General features: G+C 47.1%; 1 protein-coding gene across 1 annotated transcript in view; it reads left to right on the top strand.

Moving 5' to 3' along the window:
* The window catches only part of LOC119460707 (monocarboxylate transporter 11-like), a 59895-nt gene that overhangs the window by 25952 nt on the left and 6001 nt on the right, over positions 1-27942 (top strand). Inside the window, exons 3-4 of the mRNA XM_037721768.2 lie at positions 20265-20598; positions 22869-23145. Of these exons, the coding sequence (XP_037577696.1) occupies positions 20265-20598; positions 22869-23145 (611 nt within the window). The remainder of the gene's footprint in view (positions 1-20264; positions 20599-22868; positions 23146-27942) is intronic.

Below are 27942 nucleotides of genomic sequence, written 5' to 3' on the forward strand. Positions count from 1 at the left end.
ATTTCCTTAAAATGTGAAAGATGATACAACTAAGCGATTTCCCCGGAATTAATTTTATTCATGCCGGGGAAATTAACTAAAGTTGCTAATTCCATTAAAATATTTGTTGGACGGTCCAAGACTCGCTACAGAGCGCAAATCTTCGGTTCAAGCATCCTAGCACTCTGGACTCTTCAGGCACTGGCCGCTCCACTTCTCTCAGTATAGGCGTTCCACACGCTGTAATGTGAATGGCACGGTGTTACTGATAGGTGTAGTGACGGGCGCTTGTTGGTGAATCATCAGGAACACTGTTAATGCAGCGTGCAACGTAACACGGACGCAAGAAGGCACATATGTGTGTTGTTTATTTTATATGTGCCTTCTTGTGTCCGTGTTGCACTTCGCGCTGCATCAAAAGTGTTCCAAACGGTGTTCTCGCACAGGAGATTAGTGAGGGAAGTGTCTCGGATCCTCCTTATAAAACTTCTAAAGCTTCGCGGCGACTTCTAAAACCATTGTTACATATCCTAAGAAATCTGCTTGCTTTGTTCCCTATATGAAGGGCACGTCATCATCCCGACAAACTAATATGTCTGAGTTGATTCTGTACCATACGATGCAGGCAGCTCCTTCCATTAAATAAGAGCTGGCTTTTCAACTCACATCCCGACGACTACCACTATGCAAAACCGTTTTTCTTTTTCTTCACTTGAAGGACGCGGCACCGGCGCCTGTTGCAACCTGGGACTGTGCTGCACGCAAGTAGTGAAGCTGTAAAACAGACGATAATGCGTGCACCTGTGATTTGTCTGCATTTCGCTGAAGACTTCTCCCATCTCGAGGCTCTCCTGTTCCATGTACGAGAGCTCTACCCTATGATCAACTACAGAAGCTTTCGCCTCTTTCTTGAAACACCGGGGTTCTGTCGCGGGAATGGCAAACGTATAGAGCAAGCGTGAAGGACAAACGGGAAGAGCGTGAAGCATGTGGTGCGCACGTGCTATCAAATTACGCCGAGCTGTCGCGGCTTCATTGGCGCCCGCCGCCGTATTCAAACGAGCGCCGTAACACGTTGCGCCGAGATAGTTTATAGCTGGAGATGGCCGCAAATTGTGGCTTTCATGGCTGAGCACCTGCGCTGCTGCGCCTTTCGGGCGCCTATACATCGTCCGACTGCGTCGCCTTGAGGGGCTGATAAATTGGCATGACCGGTGGTGAACTGTCGCCACGCCGCGAAAGACTGTGTCCCCGCGCCTTGAGAGAGACTAAACAAGCACAGGCGGCGCGGTTCTAGAACGAGTTTTGCCGGCGACGCCTCATGAGCTCGCATATCTGTAGGCTCCTCCGTATTTATGTGATTTAATTTGACGCGCTTCCGCGGTCTTATAGCGATTTGTAAATTACTTGTTTCCGCACCTGATTCACTGTAATTCTATGTGGCTTCGCGTTTCATGGAGTTTTGGGGGATCATTCGCGTTGTCATTGAGTATACAGTGGAGCCTTGGTGCGAGAACTTTTTTTTTTTTTGCCCGTAATGCGTAAGTTCTACGTGGTTGTCATTGGTGCGACCTTCTGCTTGCTTCTCGTAACCAGAACAGAAAAGCGTTAGCGAACGGCATAAAAGTGCACTGGCACAAGGTGCTTGTCATTGCGTGTATGATTGTGCGTAGGTTCTCATTTGCTAATATCTTCCTGTGAATCCTCCCACATGCACTCAGTGCTCCCACTCTTCCTCTTTTCCACTTTCTATTCCCCCATTTCCTTACCACCAGAGTAGGGTAGCAAACCGGACGCTCGTCTGGTTGACCTCCCTGCCTTTCCTATCCTTGTTTTCTCTCTCACTCTCTCTTCATGTCAATCCTATATATTTTTAGACAATATAATGTTGCGGGAAAGCCGCGATGAAAGTTTGTCAATGTTTTCAATATCATCGAATTAACAAATAAAATAAAATAAACGACATAAAACGCACACAGGTAGTGCGGGCTAGTTCGCCCTTTTTATATGTATGCGCGCATTATCTCATTTATCTCATCTGTGTATCATTCTCATCTGTGCGCCATGTACATATCGGACCTAATCAGAGCCTCACGTGCCTCATAGCACTTTCCAGAATCGGTGTACAGTGTATACAACCGCCTGTTGTTGCCTTTTATACATGCATGCTTATTTACGTCTCTGACTGCATCGCGAGAACTTCGTCTCCTCTGAGTTCTCTTCATGCTTGATTGTCTAAACTTGTGGTTTTTCTTTCTTATATGACATTATTATATTTCTATTAGTGCTATGTGAAAAAGAGTTGCCGCCACTGTCGGAAGGAGTCAGTAAACTCCTCTAAATCTTGTCTTTGTCGTGCTCGTTCAGTGTCGGCAGCTTTCACTGCTGTTTTAGTTCAAGCTTGTCTGATGCAGAAGCGAAGGCAGCAGATTCGGTGCCCCACAACATTCAAAGAGGCGCTCGCCGTGCGTCACAGTTTGCAAATGTCGTATTAACGACCCGCGCGCTACACCGGAAGCATTAGGGCCGTTTGTATTCACCCGTCCGTATACATCCTCGCGCACAAACTTCCTGTGTGCTTTGTTCCCGTTTTTCCTCGACCACCGTGTCGTAGCTCTCTCGCTCGTTGATGCGTACCAACACCCTGTGCTTTATCTTGAATTCAAGCTTAGTTAGTTGACGACATGGTTGAAGCATTCCAAAACCACAGGTCACACATTCTAACCGTGGCAAGCTCGTCCGTTGCCATGGCAACCATGTTGTTCGTATATAAAAATACCGGCGTCTTGAGCTCGCGGAATTCCTTGTCATACCATTTTTTCAGAGCGCATTTACAACGACCAACTTCTAGGCTGCAGACGCCATCAAGCCTCATTAAGTCATCTATGTAAGCATAAAACTAAAGCACGCGTGTCTATTAAGTTGGATATCGTTCGACGTCTTCGAGTCAGTGAATAGATTAAACAAGAAAATTCAAGCTGCTCACCACATACCGACAAATAGAGCTGCAATCGATGCCCTTATGCATTAAGAGACATTAGGAGCACAGACTGAGCCCAAAATTAGCTCAGTCAACGTATTCCACATTCTTTACGATGTCAATGACCGTACCGTTCTGCGCTGGTTCCTTTCGACGGTTCTTCCAGCCGTTCTTTGATCAGCGGTTCTTTCTGTTCACTCTTCGGATCACTTCAAGATCGCTTCGCCTCTGCGTATAGAGCTGTAAAGTCTCTTCCGGGTCTTCCTCGGTTTTCTTAGCACTCGGGGTTCGCATACCTTTCGCAGTGCGCTCGCTACAGCTCCTCGCCTTTGCCGAACGCGGCGAGTACACATTCTCCTGCAGCCCATTCCGCAGACATATATGGCTTTCTCTCGCGAGCTCCTCATTTGGTGAAACACCGCAGTGATATTGTAGGAGACGCTCGGGCGGAGCAATTACCAGCCATGATCGCCAGGCTAAACCGGCCTATTACTACAAGCACCTCCACATTCTCATCTATGGCAATAAGCGAAGGATTAATCTGCCAGTTGCTATTAAGCCGCGCTCTTCTATAAGGACCTTGCAGTCGCGTCTGAGGCGATGGCGTCGTCGGACTGTCATCACACAGAAACTCCGTGACGTCGTTCTCTAATCTGAGTAAAAAAAAAAAAAAATACTGCTAACAACAGGAAGAAGGTTTGAGGTCGATAAAGTTAAGCCTATATAATTATATAGCTTGACGGAACTGGAGCAACATTCTGGGGAGGAAAGCGTCGCGGTGATAGGAAAAATGAAAGCTGTAAAATCTCCTCAAGAGAGAGAGGGAGAGATGAAAGGTAGAAATCTTCCCTACAATAAGTTAAACAATAATCTTCTCAAAAATAATTTTCTTGTAATGCACACAACGAACTTCATCTCCGTCTGTTGCAGGACTGCCTGCTGTCGCCTACGAATTATGTTAGTGGGTTTGCTTGTGCGTTGTGTTTGTGTATTTTCTGCCGTAACGTCGAAGGCGCAAATCACCGAGCGTGCCGGAACTTGATAGAATGTTGCTTGCTCAAAGTTTTGGAATATTGTAAACGCGTGTATTCAGATTTGGCGCTGACGCTGGCCATTGTCATCGCTCAGAATTGACCGTAAATACATTTCTCTTCGTTGTCCAACTCGAAGGCTGTGACAGATCTCGATAAATATTCGAGAAACTTATCAATATTACCAAGTACGCTTGGTTCAGCACCTTTGCATTTGTAGCAGTTCGGCACGACAATCTCAAGAATTTTTTCTCGCAACTTCTAGACGGCGCGAACGTTCCTTTCTTTTCTTCGGGCAGGTACGTTTATAAGAAGCAACTGTCGGGATTGCATAATATAACGAAGTAATTCTGGTGACTTGAATGGTGAAACACTCTTCGCAGAAGGTCGACAGTTTCAATCGTAGGCGCTGTCTCAAGCGGTTTGATTATTACAAGATGCGAAAACATTAAGCTGTTTAAAGTTATAGGTCCCTTTATGGTTACGGCAGTTTGGTTGCGTAGTGGGATGAAATAGAAGCACAGAACCAGCCAAGCACTTGCAAGTTCAAAATTTCATGCCGGTAGTACAGTCACAATAAATAGCACTATCCGGGCAGCCAACCGTAGTTTTTCCGGCTCATTTAGGAAGCAGTTAACGTAGCTGAGGAAGCAGTAGTGCTCAGAAGCTTAGTTGAACGACAAAATTAACACTGAGTCAGTTTTCAATCCCGCCGTATGGCGTAGCGTTCTGTCTATAAAATCTCATAACAATCACTGTAAGAGCGCAATATACGTTCAGATGAGGTGCGTTACAAACCTTAGTACTACAGTCGCTGCTCTCCGATTTCCACTTCAGACGCAAATCAATTTTCTCGGCGTTTCCGCACCTCGGAACACTTTGCACAAAAGGCTCAACAAGGCTGACCCATGGCCTTTGCTCTCGTGTGCTGGCTATACTGCGCGCGCAGCAATAGACAAGAACGAAGAAAAAGAAAAAGACAGGAAAGAAATTTCTATAAAGGAAACCAGAGGGAATGTGCGGATGGGGGCATTTCTTTCTGTTTTCTGTTCAGAGGTGGATTCTTGTACTTTCGCTAGCCAGCATCAATTTGCTGCTTCTGACGAGGGATGAAAAGACTCCGGTGGGCGAATAGTCGCTGGCAGTCCCTAGCACTAGCGAAAGGGGATTATTCGAAAGCTCATTAAGCCACCATCGTCTTCTGCGCGCCTGTTGCATTGATTTTGTCGAAATCTGATGGAAGGCGAGAAGTACAGCGGTTCAAAGGCACTGCCTGCGTGCAAAGTGGACCGCCTGCAGGCTCGTAGGCGAGGGCTGTACGTGGGAGAATCTGGCGCGAAACAATTGCGCTTCTAGAATTCTCGAACATTAAAGAGCTTAACAGGACGTAAATGAATAGTGTCCGTGGGCGCATGCACAACCTGTGTGGTTTTTGTTTTTATCAGAGCGTATATCATTCTTCTCACCCAACGTCTGGAGCAGCACGCCAGGCCGTTAGCCAGGCAACCACCTCCGGGGCGAAAAAACAGCGCTTTTGAACTAAATGAGAGAATACGACGCAAGGGGTCCATGTGCATCATCTCCTCTCCTCTTGTTCAAATGCGCTGTTTCTTCGCACAAGTATGTGATAATCGACCCAACTTAGCACGCTGTAAACCGCATTCGGAGAGAGAGAGAGAGAGAGAGAATTGATAAGGGAAAGGCAGGGAGGTTAATCTGGCTGAGTCCGGTTGGCTACCCTGCACTGGGGAAAGGAAAGTGACAGATGAGACTAAGGAGAGAAGTTCAAGGTATGTACGGACGGACAGGCAATGAAGCATTGATCGTTCAGTTCATCACGAGTGGTCATCACATAGGCTGGTGCATCTCGCAGAACACAGTAGCACCTTGGTGGCTTCGCACATCGCAAACGTACGAGGCCACTGCACCAGTATCTTCTCTTCCGTAAAGGCCTGTCATATTATAAGGACCATGAGGGTGACAGATGGGCAAAAAGCCTCTCAACTTCGTATGATGGGCAGTCACACAGGAGGAGTTTTGAGGTTTATTTTAAGCCGCACGGGTGTTGTAACAGGACTGTCCGTCATTCTAATTACGAATGAATAGGCGTTCATAAAAGAGACGCCTACTCGCAAGCGATATTTCCAGCATTTCACTTAAGTCAGCATCGCTATCTCTCGAGATCTCGAAATGATTCGCGTAAGTGTTGCTGCTGTACCTCTTCTGGGAAAAAGGTGTGAGCGCATGTATGCTAGCCGCTAAGGTATCGATGGAGAGACAAAAAATATTTGATTCCATTGAGTTTCAAGCCACTGTGGCATTCTAGGCAATACTGACGTGGACAGTCCAGCTCGAGCGGCACGTCCACTGAAAATGAGACGCATCTGATCCCTCTTTCGCAAAGCGATGCACTCAACAGTTTGCGTCAACTGTCCATCTAAACATAAAGAGATGCAGGCTTTCAGAGCGCGGGAGCCCGAATGGGAACTTAACTCGCCACGACATGTCGAGTGAACGCAAGAAACATTTCTTGAAATATGTGCTATAGCATTTGTGCAAGTATGACTAGCACGCCTTATAAGTACGTAAGGCCCGAAACCACGCTTTAAAGTTCGTCACCGCATGTGTTACGCGCTTTGATTTTCTCCTTGTTTGGTCTTTCCAAGTACACAAGTTCAGAGAAGCTTCAGGATCAGCAGTCTTGTGGTAACTTAGCTTGAGCTGTCAAGCAGGAAAAGTGTATTTTTAAGGTCGAGCAGCATTGCTGAATTAAGGCATACAGAAGCGGTTGTCCTGCACTAACCATTGCATCTTTTTGCGGGCACCAACGATATGTAACTTTTCAGACAAGAGTAATGTATTTAGTTCACTGACGCTCGGGGAGCAGCAATTTCCCGTATGCCATTGCAACGCTAGATGCGTCCGTAGGTAGCACCTTCGTCTTCTAACGCGATAGCGTTAAGGGCCCCGTGTCGCAGAAAATCCGGTGTCGGCGTCCGCCGTCGGCAGTGTTGCCGTTAGAAAAAAAATAATCCCGAACCACAACCACGCAGGCCCTCCGCGTGGCGCATAGGCGTTACTGAACTAATTGAATTTTTCAAAGTAAAATTGCCATCAGAAAATTCAGTAAAGTACGACTTACATACAGCCTACAGACATGATAGCGTCGGATTGTAACTTGAATATACGAGAAAACATAATTCTGTTACGCCGGAACTCCCACGCAAACACCTTATTGCTTGCAATGAGTCACTGCTTGTAGCCTCAACTTTACGGGGGTACGAGCCATTGCTCTGCCCTGCACTGCCGCCGGGATCGGCCCACCGCTGTTTTGTGTCGACGTTACGCCATGAAAAAATTCAGCTAGAGCTGTCTATGGCTGGGATTATGCAATAGAGAAATGGAGAGGGCAGGTCAAGTAATGCGTAGGGCAGATAACCGGTGCACCATTAGAGTAACAGAATGGATGCCAAGGGAAGAGAAGCCCATTCGATGACGTCAGAAAGTTAGGTGGGGGGATGACATAAGGTACTTTTCAAGCTCAAGTTGGAATCAGCTAGCGCAGGACTATCGTGTTCCACTCTCGAAGGCGAAGCTTAAGCGTCCTCCAAGTTTTCGCTCCCTTTCTTCAATAACTTCGCGGACTTGTTTTGCAAATTTTTTTTCCAAATCGTCTCGACTGTTTCTTTTTTTTTTTTATTGCTAGAAGGTTCTTTCAAATCGCTGCTGCCAAACGGGAGCATATATGCGCTTCGCCTGTAGTTTATTATACGAATGACGCGAACTAAATTTTCCCCACAAACTCATTTCATTACGTAGCGAACTTGAATGACATTTCGCTTTTGTAGCTTCGCGGTAGGGCCGATCAAGACACAAATACTTTTCAAAGAAAGCTCAATATTCCAGGCTGATGTTGAAATTCCGTCCATCTCATTCCAGTGAATACCTCAAGAAATATCAATCTCCATTACACAATGTACATATATACACTTGTACGCACACCATTCACTTGCTTGCTCGATCGCTTCACCAAGTAAAACAATAAAGAAAGTGGAAAAAGCGTCTTTTGTATACCTTAGAAAGCTGGTGCTCTAACAGACGTGGATTGAACAATAGCGGCAGCAGCAGGTATCGCCTTTCAGCTGTTCGAATTGGGAAGGGGCAACGACTTCCAAAGCAGCACGAACAGGCCATCGCGCAGGTACAAATTTCGTCAAAGCGAAATCCTGTACGCACCAGCACGAAAAAAAAAAAAAAGAAATAGCTTCGTGAACATTCAGCCGCTTCGCAGTAAATCAATGCCCGGGAGGCGGCCAAGAGAACAAATCCCTTCCTCTGCGTTTACCCAGCAAGCTTTTGGAGCCACAGTGTGTGCACACACCTGCGGGCTCAAAGCAGCACAGGTGGGTGGCATTCGGCTGCGAAGAGAGCCATGCTTGCGCCATGGCTTTCTTCGTGGCCGCTTTACGTTTGCTTTTCATGCTTCGCCAATATCTCTTGAGCCTGTCACCGTTTACGTGGCAGATTAGAACGCCTTCGTTCACTTCACATTCTCGTGCGATGTGTATAGGTACGCCTCGGATTCTTGACAGCCCTAGCGCATTGCTGCTACTACTTAGAAGCCTTTTTTTTTTTTGCTCACTTGTTCTTTTTTTAAGGCTGCGAACATGCCTTCGCTTTTGTGTACGTCCTCTGCGTGGGCGATCTCTGTGGGTGGGCGTTTGTTTGTTTGCTGGAAGGGGGTCGGGGGGCATGGAACTGGTGCTTTACCCTAAGGCTAAGCGTGGGCGCTCTTGAAGTGTAAATATATTTGTCATAATTAATGGTGCTTTGTGTTCCCGGTTGCCGGGCGGTCGTTGAACCTCGGGCAGCGAGCGCGACCGCGAGAAATTGCGCAATTTTGCTACCGCAGTTTCTCTCTCACCGAACGTGAACGTACATACAGTCACTAATCGATGACGAGAAGGCTCGCTCGGTAGCTGTGTGTGCGACATTCTCGTGTTTTTACTGCGTAATGATGATTTAATGCGCCCTGAGTTGGGTGAAACACGAGCATATTTCAACGCCACATCGGAACCGATATTGAAGCGTCGGCGCGCAGGCACACACCGTGGGCTTACGCTTGCCCGTAGAGCTGGTCTTAGACATAAATGTATTTTGTTATGCTTAGCTCTGCTAGTAAACCCTCCCGGGCTGCGCATATTGAAAATAAAGAAGGCACAGCGCATAGCTACCACGGTTGAACGCGACTGGCTGAAACGCCGGCGGCGACACTCTTATGTCACACCATTTAGCAACGCGCCGCCATTTTGTGCTTGGTGCCTGCGACGCACGCCTCGCGACGGATTACGTTTCAAGGAGTTAGGGTAGGTTAGGTTAGGCGTTGGGCGGCGCGCCATACTCTCACAGCGATTGCTAAGGGCAGCGCGGCGTCGAGCGTCGCCGGCGGCGTTTCAGACAATCGCGTTGAACCGCGGTTGCTAGTCGCTGTGGCTTCTAGATTTTCAGTAAACGCAGCCCGGGCTTTGATGACCGTGGCTGCAGGGTGCTGTTGTCTTGCCAAATAGCGCGCGCACAGAAAAAAATTACGTGTCTGATGGCGGGATCGAACCCCGGTCTACCAGCTCAATAGCCTTGTTGTGCTCTAACCGCATGACCACAGCCACACGCATACTTATATCGTGCGAACGCCAAGTTGGTCTTCGAGGTGATTGGCGCGTGCCTCACACCACGTAGCAGGTGTGCACGAAAGCGCATGAACCCGAGGAAACCGCTTCACATAGATTTGAACACGGGTGTTGGATCTGCCTAATTTTCCTGTGACAGAGCGTCACTGAGACTCTGAGAGCAGTGTACGATTTCAACGTAATCGCCCGATGATTGAGGGGGGTTTCGCTCAGTGTCATTTTGTAATGAAATTAAAAAAAAACGTGGTTTAATATTACATTAATTAGGCTGTGACAAAGGGAAGGAGTTGTCTGAACGACGAATCTCCTGTGTGTGGTGTGCCGAGCAAGCTTTCGGTAAGCAGCCTAATTCAAAAGTCCGCATTCCGCAACACACAACATCATATTACACAACATCATATTGCGAAAATTGCCTTAGGACACTAGACGTACGTCACTTGCTCTGGCCGTGTGGCCGGACCCACGCAAACAAGAATCAAGACTCCGCCAGGCTACAAGAAGCACTACGCAGCACGGACCTGGCAAAACAGCTCTGGGCCGTCCAGCGAGCCCACGGGGCGCAAGGCCCCATACAATGGGCTACTCCCACGATGCGGCCAGGGAGCTAAAACTCCCGGTCCCAACGTGGGAGTAGCCCGCTGTATGGGGCCTTGCGCCGCGTAGCCCGCAGGACCTTGCAATAAGGTTATCCCATCCCATCCATTCCGCGACACTGTATTACTCGTGGACGGGACGGGCTGGTCTGAGAGAGAGAGAGAGAGAGAGAGAAAGGATAAATGAAAGGCAGGGAGGTTAACCAGGACTGAGCCCGGTTGGCTACCCTACACTGGGGGAAGGGAAAAGGGGAGAGTCTGAAAGAGTGAGTAAGGCTTCCTGAAGAAATGTCTCGCTGAATTTGTATATTTATGTACCACGCGCACGACCATAGTAAAGTATGATTTCCACTGTTGTCGTCGTCGCAAAATTTACCAGTTAAATGAGACATACACCAATTCGTAGCAAATGCTACAAAGGAAACCCATACGGGTTCCTTGAAAGAAAATCCTCGCAGCTGAAGAAAAATTCGTCCTGGTCCGGGACTCGAACCCGGGACCACTGCCTTTCCGGGGCAGCCGCTCTACCATCCGAGCTAACCAGGCGGCTAGCAGATGGCAGGGCGAAGTCGAATTTATCAACTCGAAGCAAAGGCAAGTGTTTGACGTAACAGTTCAGCGGAAACCCGCTAGGAGGACAGAAGTAATTAAATGGAAAATGAGACATCCACCCAATCGTACAAATACTACAAACGAAATGCTACACGCAACTGCTCCCGCATTTGTCGTCATCGTCGTCTTCCACAGCTGAATGCGTTGCCGCTCATCATTCCAGCGTAGAATTTCACTTCACTTTTGTCGTCGTAATGGGGATGCCGCGTTTACGGGGGTATGAGCCATTGCTTAAGGGGGTATGAGCCATTCATTGTCTTACCGTAACGGACAGATTTAATTTTGAAGCAATTTAATTTCGAAGAATCGCAAGCGGCAATGGCGGGCGAATGCTGCTAACCACGCCGCCGAGCAAACTCGAGACATCGAACGTAAGCGACAACGGCGGACTGCAGGCATACCGTCAGTGACGTCGTCCTCTCCGTCGCAGCCGAACGTGTGTGTAACCTCATAATTGAGAATACTTTAATGAACCCTCGGGATTAACCCAGTGATAAACACCGGGGCCGCACGTTTCAGCTTCGCTGGTTAACCATCTTCACGGAGTGAAAGGGCCAACGAATTTTTTTTTTTTTGCGATGCACATGTTTGTTTGTTTGTTTGTTTTCTTTTTTTGCTTTTTTGCACGTGTGATTTCATTTTTCGTTCTTTTCTTTTGTTTTTTCAGTATCGGCACTGAATGAAAATCCACTCGTTTTCAGTTGCCTTCCTCATGTTTGTGCGGATAGATTTTCTTGATATATTCGCTTCTTTTGTCCTCATATTCATTTCTCGTCCGCCTTTCATCCCATATTTATCTCTCTCGATATCTCTTGCCGCAGGGGCATGAGTTCGATACGCGGTTCGATACGAGCATGCCCATGGCAGCCTGGTGTCGACAACGGCATGACGAAGGACGTGGCGGACGCTTGGATACAGCGCACCTATAGTTTCAAGCTTTTAACTGTTGTCATGGGAAAAAAATATGAAGAAAGCAGCCGCATAGACCACTGTGAGAAGGAAACGCGAAAGACGCGAAGCCGGTCACTTTCATCGTGGGCGCCCTATACGCACTCGTCTTCGCCAAGTAGCACGCGCTTTGGGAGCAACTAAAAGGACCCTATACGTGCCGCCGGCATCGATTACCCGTGACGCCGCTGAAAGCAGGCCGAGAAAATAGCCGCTCCATTACTTCTCTCAAGGAGCTCGCCGTGTCATTCGGTTGGTTTCCGTCTTATTTCTTTTTTTCTTTTCTTCCGTGGGAGGGGAGGAGGAGTCCTGTTCTTCTTGTAGACACTTTGTTTTTTTTGCATTTCGTTTTTATTTCATGTAGCGAGCAGGTCGTCCAGCGAGTGCTCCGCCGGAAAAGGGGCGAGAGTGTCGCCCGGCCAGACGCTTCATAAATTACGCGGCGTGCGCTCTTTATTATCTGCCGTGGTCAAAACATTTGCCTAACCGCGTTACGCTCACCAGTGGTTTGGCTTCGCCCTCTCTCTCTCTCTCTTCCTGTCTTTCTTTCCCTCTCTCTCTTTCGTGTGTAAACAAACTTACGAGCAAGTGCTCTCGAAGCAAAGTGCGCGTGAATTCTTCAACTGCGGGGGAAAAAAATAATAATAAACGGCGGGCGATAATCACGCCAAAGAGAGATACGGCAAATAATGAACGCAAGATTGCCTCGCTTTTTTATTTTACTTTTTTGTTTTGCGTGTGATGTTACAACACGTACACCGCATCGAAAGATTAAAAAGAAGAGTCAATGACCCATGCTAAGAAGGAACTGCTGGCGCTGAAACGACGCTCATTTTGTTTTCCTTTGCGCACTAGTTTACGTAAAAATGTAAGACCACCAAAAACAGAATCCTGCACCTTAGAGAAGAACATTGCACCGACAACATCGCATTGATGGCAAGCGCAGATCGTCTAAATGGCCGCACAGGTGCCGGAAACGTGGATGTGACAATCTTTCTACTGAGTTATTCTGAGCCGTAAGCAAGGGTGCCTAGTAGCTTTATGAGAATCCCCCCCCCCCCTTTTTTTTTTTTTTTTTTTTTTTTTTTTTTAGTTGAGTACCTTAATATCGGTGTGCTCATAGCACTCGTTCGCATTAATTTCCCTGGGACACCTTCAGCACGCTCTCATACGAAAAACGAGATGCAGCTGCGACGACGCGTCTCCGGCCTTGACTCATGACGTTCATTAAGGTTTACCTTTAAGTCTTCCGACATCCAGAAACGTAACAATCGCACTTTTCCACAATCGATAGACTTGGATCAGCTCGATAGGGTCACTGAGCAGCACTGCAGTTGTTTCCACCGAAAAGGAAAGGAAGTTCCATTGCGACGTTCTAGACTTGCATTTCGAGAAAAAAAGAATAGGGAAGAAAAGATGTAAATACTAATTGGTAATTTATTAGACGAAAGAACCTCCATCGTGCTTACGGGCATCTTCAATTCATCAGGTAACACCTTGCGTACCCAGAGGGAGGCACACCCCTCTCCCCCCCCCCCCCCCCCCCCGTGAATTTTTTGTGTTAGTATGCAGCCTGCCCGGCACCCCCCCTCACCCTCAGCGCCCCCGGTTAAGTGCGTGCCCCTCCGAAAAACATATATGGCTACGCCGCAATAGAGGTCACCTGATGCCTAAAGTACTGTAAGCCAAAGGCGTGGTGCGGCCCTTATTTGGCCATATACACATGGTCATATATATATATATATATATATATATATATATATATATAGTCGACTGAGAAGACAGAGCAGCTTAGAGCCAAGCCTAAATTTCTTTGGAATCAAGTAACAGTGCCATCTGCTCTCTTCAATCTTTCTTTTATAATTACGTTGTTACTCACGAGCGGGCTTTTTTCCAAGCTAAAATGAGAAAGCCGACGTACGCCGTAAGGCAGGAGAAAGCGGTTTCGGCGGCGCTTGTATGTGCAAAGGTACGAAGCCTCGTACATCGCGGCTACGTTTTCAAAGCGGGCATTTGTCAGATGAAGAAGCGCCAGACCAGCGAAAGCCCAAACGAGTCGAGAGAGAAAAGGACGAGGCACGCCACGTAGGCATGACGTCACAGGCAACGTTCTTTCATGAAGCGCGCTCCGATTGTACTTCAGTCCGAATATAGCGCGCACACAATCCGACCACCGAGAATTTGTCCCTCAGAATGCAACGTCGGCGGCGGCAGCTGAAAGCATCTCGCGCGAGCGCCGCATTGTAGCCGACGAACTTGCGGCGCGGGTCGTGTGTGGGCTCAGTGTATAGGTGGCGCTGGCTCGGATCCGTCTCAGCAATTCTGTGCAGTGCCGCAAAGGCTGTAGTGCTCGCTTAAGCCTATCAGAGCCGGCCACGTGTTAGAGAGAAGGGGAGGTTGATTTTATTTATTTATTTATTTATTTATTTATTTATTTATTTATTTATTTATTTATTTATTTATTTATTTATTTATTTATTTATTTAGTACGGGTTGGAAACGGTGACTGCAAGCACAATATGTCGCTGGTTTCTCCACAACTATAATATGTTAAATTAATGAAGGGTGTTGATTGCTAGAATGATACATTTCAGTTATTTAGCAGTTCGCAGTCAAACGCGGAGCAGTCAATTGAAATGAAAAATTAATAATGAAACGACAAACGGATAATGTATGTCGCATTCCTTCTAGTCACATTCCTCCTTCCTTCAGACTGTAGGAAACCGTCTTACAGTGTTCACCGACATTTCACGGACCCATCAGATATAGTCACTTTAAACCAAAGAATAAAAAGAAATGAAAGAAACGCTCCTCTTGTATTCTCCGCGATAGGTGGAACCAGCTTCTACTCGCGGGAACAACAACGACTACCGTGACGACGACACTGTCAAATCTAGGAGTAGTTCGCAGAGAAAGCTTCGCTTTATAAAGTGCTTTCACGCGCTTTTTCCCCAATACCACACTGAAAACATGATACACCGTCAAATACACGCGTAAACACAAAATCACGCTTGAGAAAGCCTCGCCCATTCCACGCCACTAATCCTTCCGTGAAGCTTCCCTTCAGCCAACGTTCGTCGAAGCGTGATCTGAGGTGGACAATGGGGGAGGGACGTTATTCTGATTCTCTCTTCTGATTGGCTAACGCGATTCGTAGCTTTCACTACACTGCACCGAATCGTTGAGATGGACTGCAAACATCCCTGGTCTCGTTTTCAACACTCCTTGCTCTCTTTATGGCTTCATGAGTTGGGCGGGTCGCTTTTAGTAACGAGCGAAAGCGTTTAGCTCGCGTTCTGTTTGCGGGTTTATACCAAACAACGTGTGCTGCGGAAGGGACTCGAGAATTTATGAAGACGGGCCAGCGTTTCTCGGTGAGATGCAGAGCGCGTGATAGGAGCCGACTGACGTGTAACTGAGAAGTTAATCACTCTGGAGATAAACAGCACGGCTGCCAACATCAGGCGATCTCTCGAAGGCACCACTCTCAATCACCGCCGTCTTTGTTGGGATAGTTAAGACCTCTGCGTTGTATGTCACTGGCTATAACCAAGCATTTAACGACAAGTCGCTGCATGCCGTTAGTCAGGAGAGAGTCATCAATTGTTTGCAACCACCAACATCAGGATATCTATCGAAGGCACACGCAGGCAGGAACTCTTAATCGTTGCCGCATTTAATTGTTCGCAAAACTTCCGCTTCGAATGTGCGTTAAATGGGCCTAGTTAGACATCTAACGTTCAGTTCCTCTCAGCTCCCTATTTGAATTTTCTGCTTCCACACTTCCACACCGCGTATATGCAAAAATGTGGTTGATCCCTCTTATATAGGAATCGGTATAGAACACGAAAGTGAAACGTGTCTTCACAGAAGTAGTGTAATGTTTATTGCACATTGATATATAATGTATATTGGTGTTTTGTGGCTAAAGCGCCCTTAGGCGTTGATGCACCCACGCTGACGCCTGGTGGCACGTCTCCTCCATCACGACTACCAACGTCGATGACCATGAGCAACCGTCGTGCATATGGAAGCTGCACTACGCTGCACACGCTAGCACAACGCGAAAGACGAAGCACGTAACTGACACGCTAATACAACGCGCAAGACAAAGCACGTAACTGAATCGTCACCGAGTCAAATCAGCGCGTACAGCGCGTCGTAATTGCAGCCTCCGCGATCAACTTCAGAAACATTTTCAGAGCTAATTGCGGAGGCCACGCTCCGCTGTGCTGAGTACGGTGAACGCCACCTAGGTGGCGTTGGTAGTGCTTCTTGATGCCAGCGTCCCTTCGAATGCTGGCATCGAGGCGTCGTAGTGCTGAGACCACCGAAGCGTTCACTGTCGGTGCGCGTTAGTGTCATAATGCAGTACTTCTCTTTTCTGCTCGTAGGCGGCGGCACCGCCCCGAGCAAGAGCGCGGGTACACGGAGGAGTGTTAGATATATAAGGCGCGTCTGTGTAGCTCTCTGCAAATGCGTTTGTGGCGCAATGGGTTAAACGCTCGGCGATCTATCGTCGCGGACCGAGAGGTCATGGGTTCGATTTCCAAATTTTGCATGTTTGTGGAACTTTTTCTTCTGGTTTCTTTCTTTGTATTATGTTCGTGTACATTGTAAGCTGACGTATTTCCGTGACGGAAATACGTCACGGGGTCCACCAAGACTTCACTGACGTATTTCCGTGACGGAAATACGTCAGTGAAGTCTTGGTGGACCCCGGCATAAAACACTTTCGTGTTAAAAACCGTCTGCGCTTGTTTGATGACAACAGGACTGCCTGAGAGATTGTGACTGCTTTGCTTGCCTCTTTGTATAAATCCTAGAGTATGCATAAATTCTCGCAAGCTGTCGCACCTAAAGCCCCTCAATGAACCTTCACACACACACACACACACACACCTTCACCCCCCCCCCCCCCCCCCCCCCCCACACACACACACCAGTCTGTGTGTGAGTGTCTTCCAGCAACAGACGCACTCACGTAGTCAGGGCGTCTTCTTCGACCTGCCACGGAAGAACGCAGTGGCGCGTCTGCTTGGCTATAACTGTTACAGATGTTTCGTAGCAATGCAAGTTCAAAGCTCGCACCATCTGCTCCGGCAAGCTGATTGTAGACGCAAAGGGGGATGATGACACAACAGCATGACTGCACTCTCTGCTTCAAAAACGTGACGTCAGGACTCCTCCTATTTTGTTTCTTTCCTCCATGCAAAATACGAAGACTGTCTGCTCTGTGGCTAATTAACGCTTATTAATTCGCGACGGTCACTGTCTCGTATTTGCATCCACAAAACGCATTGAGTGCTTCCAACACGCTTCCATGCGCTTCATTCAAGATTCAGCTGTTCGCTCGCATGCATCTCTTCGGAAAGCGCGCAATACTTGAACGTTCATTTTAAAAGGGAAGAGTTCAACGACCTCTTTCGTCATTCTCCAAATGTAACGACGTACGAAAAAAGAAAGTAGTTTTAGTAACAAAATGTGGTTTATTCTTGCTTCAGCCCGTTTAAGCAAAGGTAATAACAAGAAAATTATTCTGACGAGTTCTTTTTTCCTGTTTTACTCTTGCGCTCGAAGAAAGGAACGACGTCAGCACAAATACGAATTAGTTCCGCCCTCGCAAATGATCCGCAAGTTTTTCGTTCTGTTAGCGAATGAAAGCATACGTTGAGTAGCAACAGAATAATAAAGCTAACTGGAGAAATGAATGCGATTTGTAGGCTTTTTTTTTATATGTGCGTTTTTTATGACATATTTGGGGTGTCTGATGGCGTCATTGTGATACAGCAGTACAATACGTGGGCTTGCGACATGTACCCTTATTTCCTTTTTCTTTTATTCTGAACATCTGAGTGAACGCATATAAGGGGAGGGAAAAGCGTGCAGGGGACATGGTTTCTTCTTCTTCTTCTTCTTCTTTTTCTTGTTGTGTACATATCTATTGTGCTTTAGCATGAATGCGAATGCCAACAATCTTAGCCAGCGCACAGTGACTACTACGATAAGCAACTAATGCGGAATACGAAAAATAACACGGTAGCACTTAAGAAAAAAAGTTGAGTTTAGTCTTGACGCGCTCTTATAACTCAGGCTGTCGTTTTTTTTTTTTTTTCGGAAATTGCGGAAAATTCGAAACGCGTAAAATTCAAGCATCAAGTCCATATACCATTCTTTTACCGGGCAATGAGACTGGATATAACAATCCCGTAAAGCACATCTACTATGACTCCTTAAGAAATATATCTGTATCTACATTGCTTTATTTATACGAAACACTTGTAGCGGAGTGGCTTGTGCCAAACGCAAATAAGAAAACTAATTATTTGTCTTCAACTGTAAATGTTTGCAACGAACAATATACTCGTACAACCCTTCAGACGCCCTAATAAACATATTATATGTTACATCATTGCGCTATTTCTATTTGCCCCGTGCTTGCGAAGTTGTAAGCTCAGTGCTTCAGGTTTCTTTCCTTCTTTCACAAATTTTGATTATTTAAATTTTAACAACATCGAACGATAATTTTTAAATATTTGCTGCCGCAGTCAATAAAACCTGATTTTTTCTTTTAAATGCAACACATTTCATATCAGTTCGTCGGCCCTCTAACCAGAGCATTCATGCGTTTCACGTGCATTTGAGGGGCGAAAACGGAGCTACAAGCCTCGGGAGTGACCTGGCTTCTCAAATGATGGTTTCACGCGTTTACCATTCGCCAGGTTTTCCGATGGTCATGAACATCGGGAACTTACTCCGAGAGAGAGAGAGAGAGAGAAACAACTTTTATTGAAAACGGGAAGTGTAAGAGGAGTTTATCTCCCCTCCCTTAGATGGCGGCCAGGAGCCCTTGGGTCCTAGCGGCATCTTCGGCTTGCCTGATGACTTTCAGTTGGTGGTCACTGTCTGAGCTGAGCAGCGCGGTCTCCCACTGCGCCGCGTTGTATATAACTTACTCCGAGTCTCGTCACATAGCACTGTGGTAAATCATATCTCGTCTTCCTTAGAGATACTGGTTTTCTGAATTACTAGCGACGTCCTTCACTCGCATTGCAATGGACGTTCATCTGGAGCAATTTTCAGCTCCAATCGACAGGCCAAACCCTCCTGTAGCTATAAGAACACCATCAGCACCACCATCGTAGGCGTTTCCACCATGACGCCAGGCGAAGTTGTCGTGCCAGCTGAAGACACAGCCCGTACAGCAATTTTCCTAAAAAGCATGTACTGAGCTATTGCCGCCAGCGTTTATGACTGCTTAGCAGCTATGCTAAGCGTCAGTTACGGCTGCTTATAAAATCACAACTCCTTGCATCATCCGTTGCCGTCATGCCGTCTTCGTCAAACTGCCATCTTCACACCATCGTCGCCGAGCAGTCGTCGTCGTCACGCTCTGGTCATTTTGTGGTCATCGTGCCGTTTACGTCACGCTGCCATTGTCACATCACGGTCGTCACGCCGTCGTCGTCAATTCCAACGTCGCTACCGTCACCTCATCGTTTTCGTAAACACACGTTGACATCACACACAACTGGATATCTCAGCAGTCTTGCACCACAAAGCTATCGCTTGACACGGGCAGTCATCTCCCAATGGTTTGTTTCCCTTGCACTATTCTAAGGAGGTAGGTAATCGGGATACCATGTAACATCACGGTTCCCTATAACATCATAGCTGTAACGTCACGTAACGTAACCAGCTCCTGGTAACATCACGCTCTTCGAGAGTGATGTTACCAATTACAATTTTATGGTGCCAATTACAATTTTGGAAATGGCCCCACAACTAGCCGTTGGCTATGTGACCATGCACACGGTGTGTGCGCACGGTTTTATTATTTTGATCAATTTTGTGAAATAAACTTAAATTTCGAGACGCCTCGTAAACGAAGCTAAAGCTTAGGATCAATTTGCCCGCTTGCAGGGGCATTGTGTGACAAAACTGCACAGTGCGATTCAAGTGTAGGCCAAACTTGAGCGTTGCTTACGCAAACATTCCCTCTGTTCTCTGATTGGGGCTGCTATAGGTCACGTGCAGATGTATACCTTGCAATGGAGCTACTTATCGCAGTCGTTGACTCAATGCTGCTGAGCCTAGAGCTTTTACTATTTTTGCACCTATTCTGACTTGATGGTTTAACAGCGCGACCGGACACGGACAGAGTAAAAAGGAGGGAACACTACACCCCGTTTTTTACTCCGTCCGTGTCCAGTCGCGCTGTTGCACCAATGAAGCTACGCCAAATATCCTGCTTATGCTGGCTTATGGAGTTTCATTGTAGCGGCAAAGACAGCTGTTTCGTTATTTCAGAAATGCACTTTACTAATCACATTACTATTCCTCTTTAGGGCCCATTTAGGTCGCCACAGGGGTCTGAGTCTACAACCTTTCTTTTTCTGTTCTTTCTTTCTTTCTTTGTTTTTCTGCTCCTCAGCCTGGCTAGGCTCCGCTTCCCTGGCCTCGTCGCTGTTCGTGTCCCCCGTGGTGGTGGCCTGGTGTCGGCGGAAGAGCGTTCGCCTCACGGCCATAGTCGGGGGCCTGGTCGCGGCGCTGGGCTGCCTGTTCTCGTCGTTCGCGTCCCAGCTGCACCAGGGCCTCCTGAGTCAGGGTCTGGTGCTGGGCCTGGGCCTGGGCATGGCGCGGGACGCCGGCAGCCTGGTGCTCGGCCAGTACTTCAAGCGACGCCGCCACTGCGCCGAGGTGGTCGCCTGTGCTGGTTCCGGAATAGGCACGGCGGCCATGGCGGCTTTCCTCCATTCGGCGCTCGGGTGAGCAGCGCTCCTGTCCTTGGCTTGGCGTCTTCCACAATGTTTTGCTACATTTACTACACGGATGCGTTGATCCAAACTGCGCGACAAGTCGTGGGACAGAAGTAAAGATAGGGAACAGACTACAGCGCAGACTTACAACTCGCCCTTTTATTTTCTTACAGTGTGCCCCGCCTTGTCGCACAATTTGTATTAATGCACCCGTACCAACTGGCTCAGCCATCAACCCTATTACTAGTGGCAACCCTGGTGATAGTTTGGCGTGTCGAGTATATGGCAGGTCAGCCAGCATTGGAACGCTGGGCGGTGCATGTAATTGCCTATTTGCCTAAACTTCGTCCTTCGGACTTTTCAAACAGCTTTTCTTTTTGTTTTGAGTTTAGTTAGTTTTTTTTTTTTTCAGTTTGGATATAGGTTGTCTCCAGCAAAATATTCTGTTATAAAAATGCAACCATGCGCAATTAGTATCTGCGCATGTACGCAGATACTAATTGCCTTGCTGTGTTTAGGTAACTATGGGTGCTTGGAAATTCATAAGGATAAAGAGTAGTAAACAAAACATATATAACGTTTGGTAAGAAATGGCCGAACAAGGGATGTCTCTGGTGGGGTCAGTTTTTTTTTTTTTTTTTTTTTTTTTTTTTTTTTTTTTTAGTGTGCCTTTAAGGGCGGCTGACAGTGTGTATGCTAACGAGCCCTTTTGCTTTGCCTCGACTTTTGCGGGCTAACAGGAAGCCTTTCCCTTCCAAGATAGATATTTCCTCAAAGGATATACCCTGGGAACGCAGCTTAGACGGCGACAGTGCTTAAGCGCGGACAGGTGCAGAGTATGAATCTATGCTATCCACCTCTCTCTCTCTTTCTTCAAAAGGTAAAGTCTTTCACACAAGAACTGCCTCTTCGACTGTCAATCTATTAAACTTTTTTTTTCAGCGCATTTTCTATCTTGATGGCACCACCCTTGTGCGTGCATAAGGTGAGACGACCCCCCACCCTGGAATTAATTCCGCGAACGATGGCGCGAACCGAACGAGCCCGCCGCTCACTCTATCTGCCCATCTATATCCACGGGTCCGCATGTGGTGTGCACGTCCTGCGGAACGTTGTTGTCGCAGTGCGTGACGAGAGGTGAGAGAGAAAGAGAGAGAAGGTGACTGCGACAAAGGCAGATGCGCTACATTTGCAAACCGAGAGGAAGCACGGCTCCAGCCTAGGAGGGATGGCGGCGCACCGTATACGAGCCCATGCCTCGTGAAAGGAACGCGAAAGTGAAACACTAAATCAGCTTACACTGATAAATATTCCTTAAAAACTCTATTTTGTTTAATTTCGCGGTAAGAGTTTCTTAACTAGAAGACAAAATGAAGGCCAAACTTTTTTTTCTTTTTTTATTAGAGAGTTTTAGTTTGTCCGGTATTCCGGTAAACGCAGGCGGACTAGGAGGGGTGGAGGCGTAAACGTGAGCGGCCTGCATGGTGCAGCCAGCCGGTGGCGCAGAGCTCAGTCAAACACAGAGCTAATAATGCAGCAACCAAGGTGATGATGATCATCATCACTTCATCATCATCATCATCATCATCATCATCATCATCCTATATTGATGTTCACTGCAGGACAAAGGCCTCTTCCTGTGATCTCCAATTACCCTGTCTTGCGCTAGCTGATTCCAACTTGCGCCTGCAAATTTGCTAACTTCGTCCTAGCTGCTTCGCTGCTCTTGTAAATTTTCGGCAGTGGCGTAATCGTGTTGCTGCCGAAAATTTACACCAGGAATAAAGTGAAATGCACTGGTTGCTGCAATATTAACTGTGTTTGTCTGACAATGTAGTCCGTCTTGTAATCCAAATAATTAACTACAGCCGAACAGCAGCCGCCGAAAATTCATGACGTCACGGTGAGTTGGCGCGGGAACTTCAAGGTGGCGTCACCACAGGTCCCTCGCTGCTGCGTCATTTCTCGCTTACCAAGCCTCGTCTTACGGTATGGGTAACTTTCCGGGCATTGTAGAAGCGCAATTTACTAATACAGCTAAACGTAATCTTGTCTCAAGTATCCTTTTGTGGTATCCAGCTGGAAAAAATAAAAAAAGAAGCTAACGACCCTCGTCTTTACAATGAAGGACCACTTAATGGCACGACATTAATCGCTAGTCAGGAAATAATGCCATCCACTATTCAAATAGTTAGTTAGTTAGTTAATTCATTCATTCATTCATTCATTCATTCATTCATTCATTCATTCATTCATTCATTCATTGGTGTCCAACGCAGATCCCTGGGTTGGCGCCACGGTCTGCAGGCAGCGACGGGCCTGATGTCTCTGAACTTCGTGCTGGGCGCCTTCTACCGGTCGGCGTCGCTGTACCACCCGCACCGGCGCGCCATCGTGCACTTGAAGAACCAGCGGCGCAAGATCAAGGAGAAGCAGCCGTGCGCGCAGAAGCCGCCCTTCTTTGACTTCTCCGTGCTTCGCACCCGAACGCTCAGGGTCGTCATGGTGACCGCCGCTCTTGCCGCAGCTGGACTGTACACGCCCTTCTTCTGTCTCGTACGTATGCACACCGTACGCACGCACACCGTTTCTTTAGACAGCCTAGATGAACGTTTAGGCGGCATTCACGCAGGAAGTGTTTCTGACGCATTTTATGCGTCGCTTCGCGTTTGCGTCGATGCGCCCATTTCGCACTGCTGAGCACTACATGACCGCGCCGTCGGTCCGATTGAAATGCGCTCCATGTGGATACCAATTAAAGTGTTTGTAGTCGCACGCTCGGGAACTACATATGTCATTATCATTATAAAGCCAGCGTAGTTACCGATACATGGGCCAGGGTAATGTAAAACTATCCCAATATATTTTTTCTTCCAAATTTACCCCCCATTATACCTCCGCGATATGTCAAAATGGCTCGGTCTCCGCCTATGTGGGCGGCGGCCGTGCTCACATAGGCGGGATTTTAGCAATTTTCAGCTATTTCACCTATTTGGAAAAAATAAAAGAACAGATTGGAATAGCTTTACGTTACCCCGGCGATGGACGAACACTAAATCACACAAACACGAGCGCTGTACGTCCATGTCTCAACAAGTGCGTTGCCTTTAGAATGATAATCACCGACCAACTAGCTATCCAATGCCTTCTGTGCATATAGTCGGGTACAACTTCAGAAGGCAGCGGTGTTTGCCCCTCAAAGGCGGATGTACACGAGCCTCCACCAATGGGCGCTCACTCTAGAGTGACGTCATGAGCTCCCGCCGACGGAGAACATGGCAGCCCGCGCTTCGAAATGGGCCGAGTCGCGTCAGCGGGATTGCTACTTTAGTCGTGGAGGCAATCGGCTGCCGCGCTTCGGTCATCTGGGCGGGGCCTCTCCTGCCTTCTTAAAAGTTGTACCCGACCTTTTATAGGTCTGATGAAACATGTGGTAAGAACGTTGTTCTCAGTAAGTTTGTATGACCAGTAAGGCAGTTAGTGTAGGTCGTAAAAGGGAATTAAATAGTGGTGATGCCGCTGATGATGACGTTAATGGCATATGTTAATGGCCCCTTTTATCCGGGGTGCCAACAAAAAATCACCTAGCCGGTGTGAGCTATACTTGCATGTTAAGATACCGTAATATATCACTGCCTATATCTGCTATACCACGTAAAATATGCATAATAACGAGGACGTAAAATACGTCCTTGTATAATAGATGATCTGGAAATGAGTTTGTAGATTTCTTTAGTTGTCTTTTCGAATTGTCGCTAAGCGGAATAGTGATAGTTTGTCTTCGTATGCATTGTTTTATATGTCCACAAGAATAGGCTATATTGCTGTTTTCCTCCTACAATAATACCCTATAATGGGTGCTGCAGGTACGTAGATAAATAAATAAATAAATAAATAAATAAATAAATAAATAAATAAATAAATAAATAAATAAATAAATAACTAAATAAATAAATAAATAAATAAATAAATAGGGTATGCCTCTGATGATCCTGTATCATTCTCTAGATCTCGGCTCCTTTATAGATCTTGTAGATGAGTTTAGGTCAAGGCGTACACACGAACAGCCTCACCATGCAGCTGCATTTGAATTGCGAGCCATTTATCCCGCATGCGACGGCACCTGTATGTTTACGTCACAAATTCTATTTTATATGTATATGCTTACAAACAGCGCCTCTAGCGACCGCGAGCTGGAAACAGGCGCAGTGTCTATGGGAAAGCGCCTTTCTAGTGCGAATAATTTATAAGTTTTCTTCATAAGTAGGCCATCCTGCTTGGTAACCGCAATCGCACAACTATAAAAATAAAGTTCACCGACGATTACGATACTCCCAAATGAGAAATCTGAGCGAGCAGCTCTATACGCGTTTTCGTTTCGCGATATCTTGGCTGGCACGGACAGCCTGTCTCGTGCAGCACGTTGCAAGCGGAGCGAAGTGTGGCGCGACATGCCTGGCTAATTTGGAGATCGCGAGAGCGAGCGCGTGGGTGACGCGTGGGCGCGATTCGCAGCAGCCGCCGCAACATACCTCCCAAACGATGTGCGCCGGCGCCATCCCGTAGCTACTCGTCGCCATCGTCGCTGCTTCCCACGCTTTCGCCATACCCTCCTCCTCCTCCGCTTTCCGCCTCATGGTTTCGCTGCACCCTCTTCCTCCGCTTTCCTCCTCGCGTCTTTCATCCCTCACTGCGCGCCGTGTTCGCTCGGTTGCGAGTGACGATGCCGACGCCCGCCGAAGAAACGGGCGCCTAAGATCTGCGCTTAAAAAAATAAAATAAAATAAAAATAAAAAAAACGTGTCGAATTGTGGGATTTGAGCCAGGTTTCCTCAGTACTACATCCCGGTGCTGTACACATTACACCGCAGATGCAAGCACAGCACGAGAGACCCGCCGTGGTATAGCTTATTGGTATGGCGTTGCGCTGCTGAGGTCGAGGTTGCGTTTTCGGTCGCGGCGGCTGCATTTCGATGCGGGCGAAATGCAACAACGCTCGTGTGCTTAGATTTGGGCGCACGTTAAGAGGGTGAAATAGCAAGTGAAGCAAGAGCTAAAGGCATATAGCCTGACAAGGGCTCCTGCTCCAGTCACCATTTCAAGCGGGGAAAGCGCGCATACGCGCAATGAAATCCGATGTTATTTCTTTATATGTATAGATACAGACTATACAATTTTCTATAAACGAGCAATGTATATAAAGACAGCAGTTAGTTTCGCGGAAATTTACAAATATAAAGCAATATTCACGTACAAAATGTAAACGCACTCTAATACTTAAAAGTACTGAAAACAATAATTCTCGCACAAGATGACTAAGACAATTATTTCAAACATAGTTTTTCCACATACAATGCATTCACGCATACAGTTACCGTATTCAAAACGCAGCGTGAAAGAATACGTAAAAGACCAGATTTTTTGTTTTTTGTTTTTAGCATGAATGAACAAGATCTCTGTAGGTGCTCCCATCAAGCATGAACGCTAGTGCTTTGAGACTATTTCCGCGTGTCTCGCGTCGCATATATCTGCAATTTACTCATGCAAATGAGAGCGCGCCTGTTTCCCCCATCCTTCTCTCGTGGCAGCTAGCGCTGAGATGCTAAGAAGGTGCATGCAAACATGTAATCACATTGCACCACCTTTGAGACCGGCCCAGGGCGGCGGCAGAAAGGACGCGAGGAGGTATCCACAGGAGACTGATGTTTTCATTGCGTTGTTCCTCGAAACGCCATTTTCCAGTTCTCCGCTTCAACAGGGAAAACAAAGCCGCCATCTAGGGTACGCTGTACCTAGAGCTTCGCACTGTCGCCCATGCCGCCGTCATCTGCCGTTCGCCGCCGCCTTGCGCATAGTTGGAGCGAAAGCGCTACAGGACGCTTTGCGCGCGTCGTGACGCTGCAAGTGACAAGTTATATGCACGACGTGGCACAGTGGCACGGCGTGACAATCACTCTATCGCTGTCATGCTGCAGTGTACATGCATTGTGCTGCACATAACCTAAAACGACTGCCGTGGTGCTAAGCTGGCATGTGCTGACATGCAGGATGGCCGCAAAAATAAAAATAAAGGACGCGACCGGCATGGCGTGTTGTGTAACTCTCACCCACATGATCATAAGCGACACACGTTTGCGACGAAGTTCATGCACAGTTGAGCGTCTCGCTGTCATGCATGTGCTGGACTGCGAGGTGCAGCCGTGCGACAGCCGCAAAAAATAAATAATAATAATAAAAGGCAACGATGCTTTGAAGTTTGGCGTCGACAAGCAACTTAACAGTCAAAACCAAGTACGTGAATTGACAGTAACGCAAGAACAACGCGTCGTATCGTTAAACGATGCTTCGCATAAAGTTTATTCCCACGTGGTATGGGATCTGTATCGTTGTTTCAAATAGAGGCTATTATTTAAGAAGCTCCGATGGAAATAAGACGACATTCATGGCGCCGCATCCCACATGAGCGGTACAAGGTAAACTTGCCCGTATAGTGGGAATCATGAGAAAGTTTCGGCACATATTGCATGTAAAAGCAAAGCTGACGTTGTACCACGCACTATTTTAATCGCAATTCAAATACTTCATTTTGGCGTGGGTGAGTACAATATCGACAAACATCATGAAGCCTTCAGTTATGCAGAAGAATGCGCATGAAGCAATTGCTGCCGTGCCTTACAGAAGATATTCTGAACCACTGTCTACCACCTATCGCATCATGCGCTTATCCAACATAAACCATTACCGTCTATTACAGCTACACAAATCACAGATTGAACCCCCCCCCCCCCCCATATTATTCTTATACGAAGTTACTCGAGTACCTTCACACCAACATTCACTATAACCCTACACGACACCATGAATACTGGTCTGTGTCTCACCGACGTACGAACTACGGTTTTCAAACTGTAAAATACACTTTACCTTCTTTACTAAACGAATTTGTCTTATTTTACAGATCGATCCGTGAAATTTCTTATAATTACCTTCGAAACATCTTTCGTAATTTTTTGTGCATTACCCGCCACTATTTCTCTCTAATTTGTGTTAAATGTCTGCAATGAGATGTTATTGTACTTGTTGTATGGTTCATTTTATGCTACACCACGTGTTCTTTGTTTTGAGTCTTCCTTGTAAATAGCCTTGGCCTGTGCTTTAGCCTATGTTTTTGCGCGTACCGCTGTACCGATGTGTATACATGGGGGAAACGAGCGCCGTCAAGCCTCGACTCAGCGACTTATCTTTTTCCCCTCTTCTCAGCGACGTATCTGTGTATGCATGTCTGGAATAAAGACAGAAACTTCAATAATCTCGCGACTTCGCCACTCTCCCTGAAATTACTGTGATCAATGT

This window comes from Dermacentor silvarum, chromosome 8 (genome assembly GCF_013339745.2).
Source record: "Dermacentor silvarum isolate Dsil-2018 chromosome 8, BIME_Dsil_1.4, whole genome shotgun sequence".
NCBI classification, from domain to species: Eukaryota; Metazoa; Arthropoda; class Arachnida; order Ixodida; family Ixodidae; genus Dermacentor; species Dermacentor silvarum.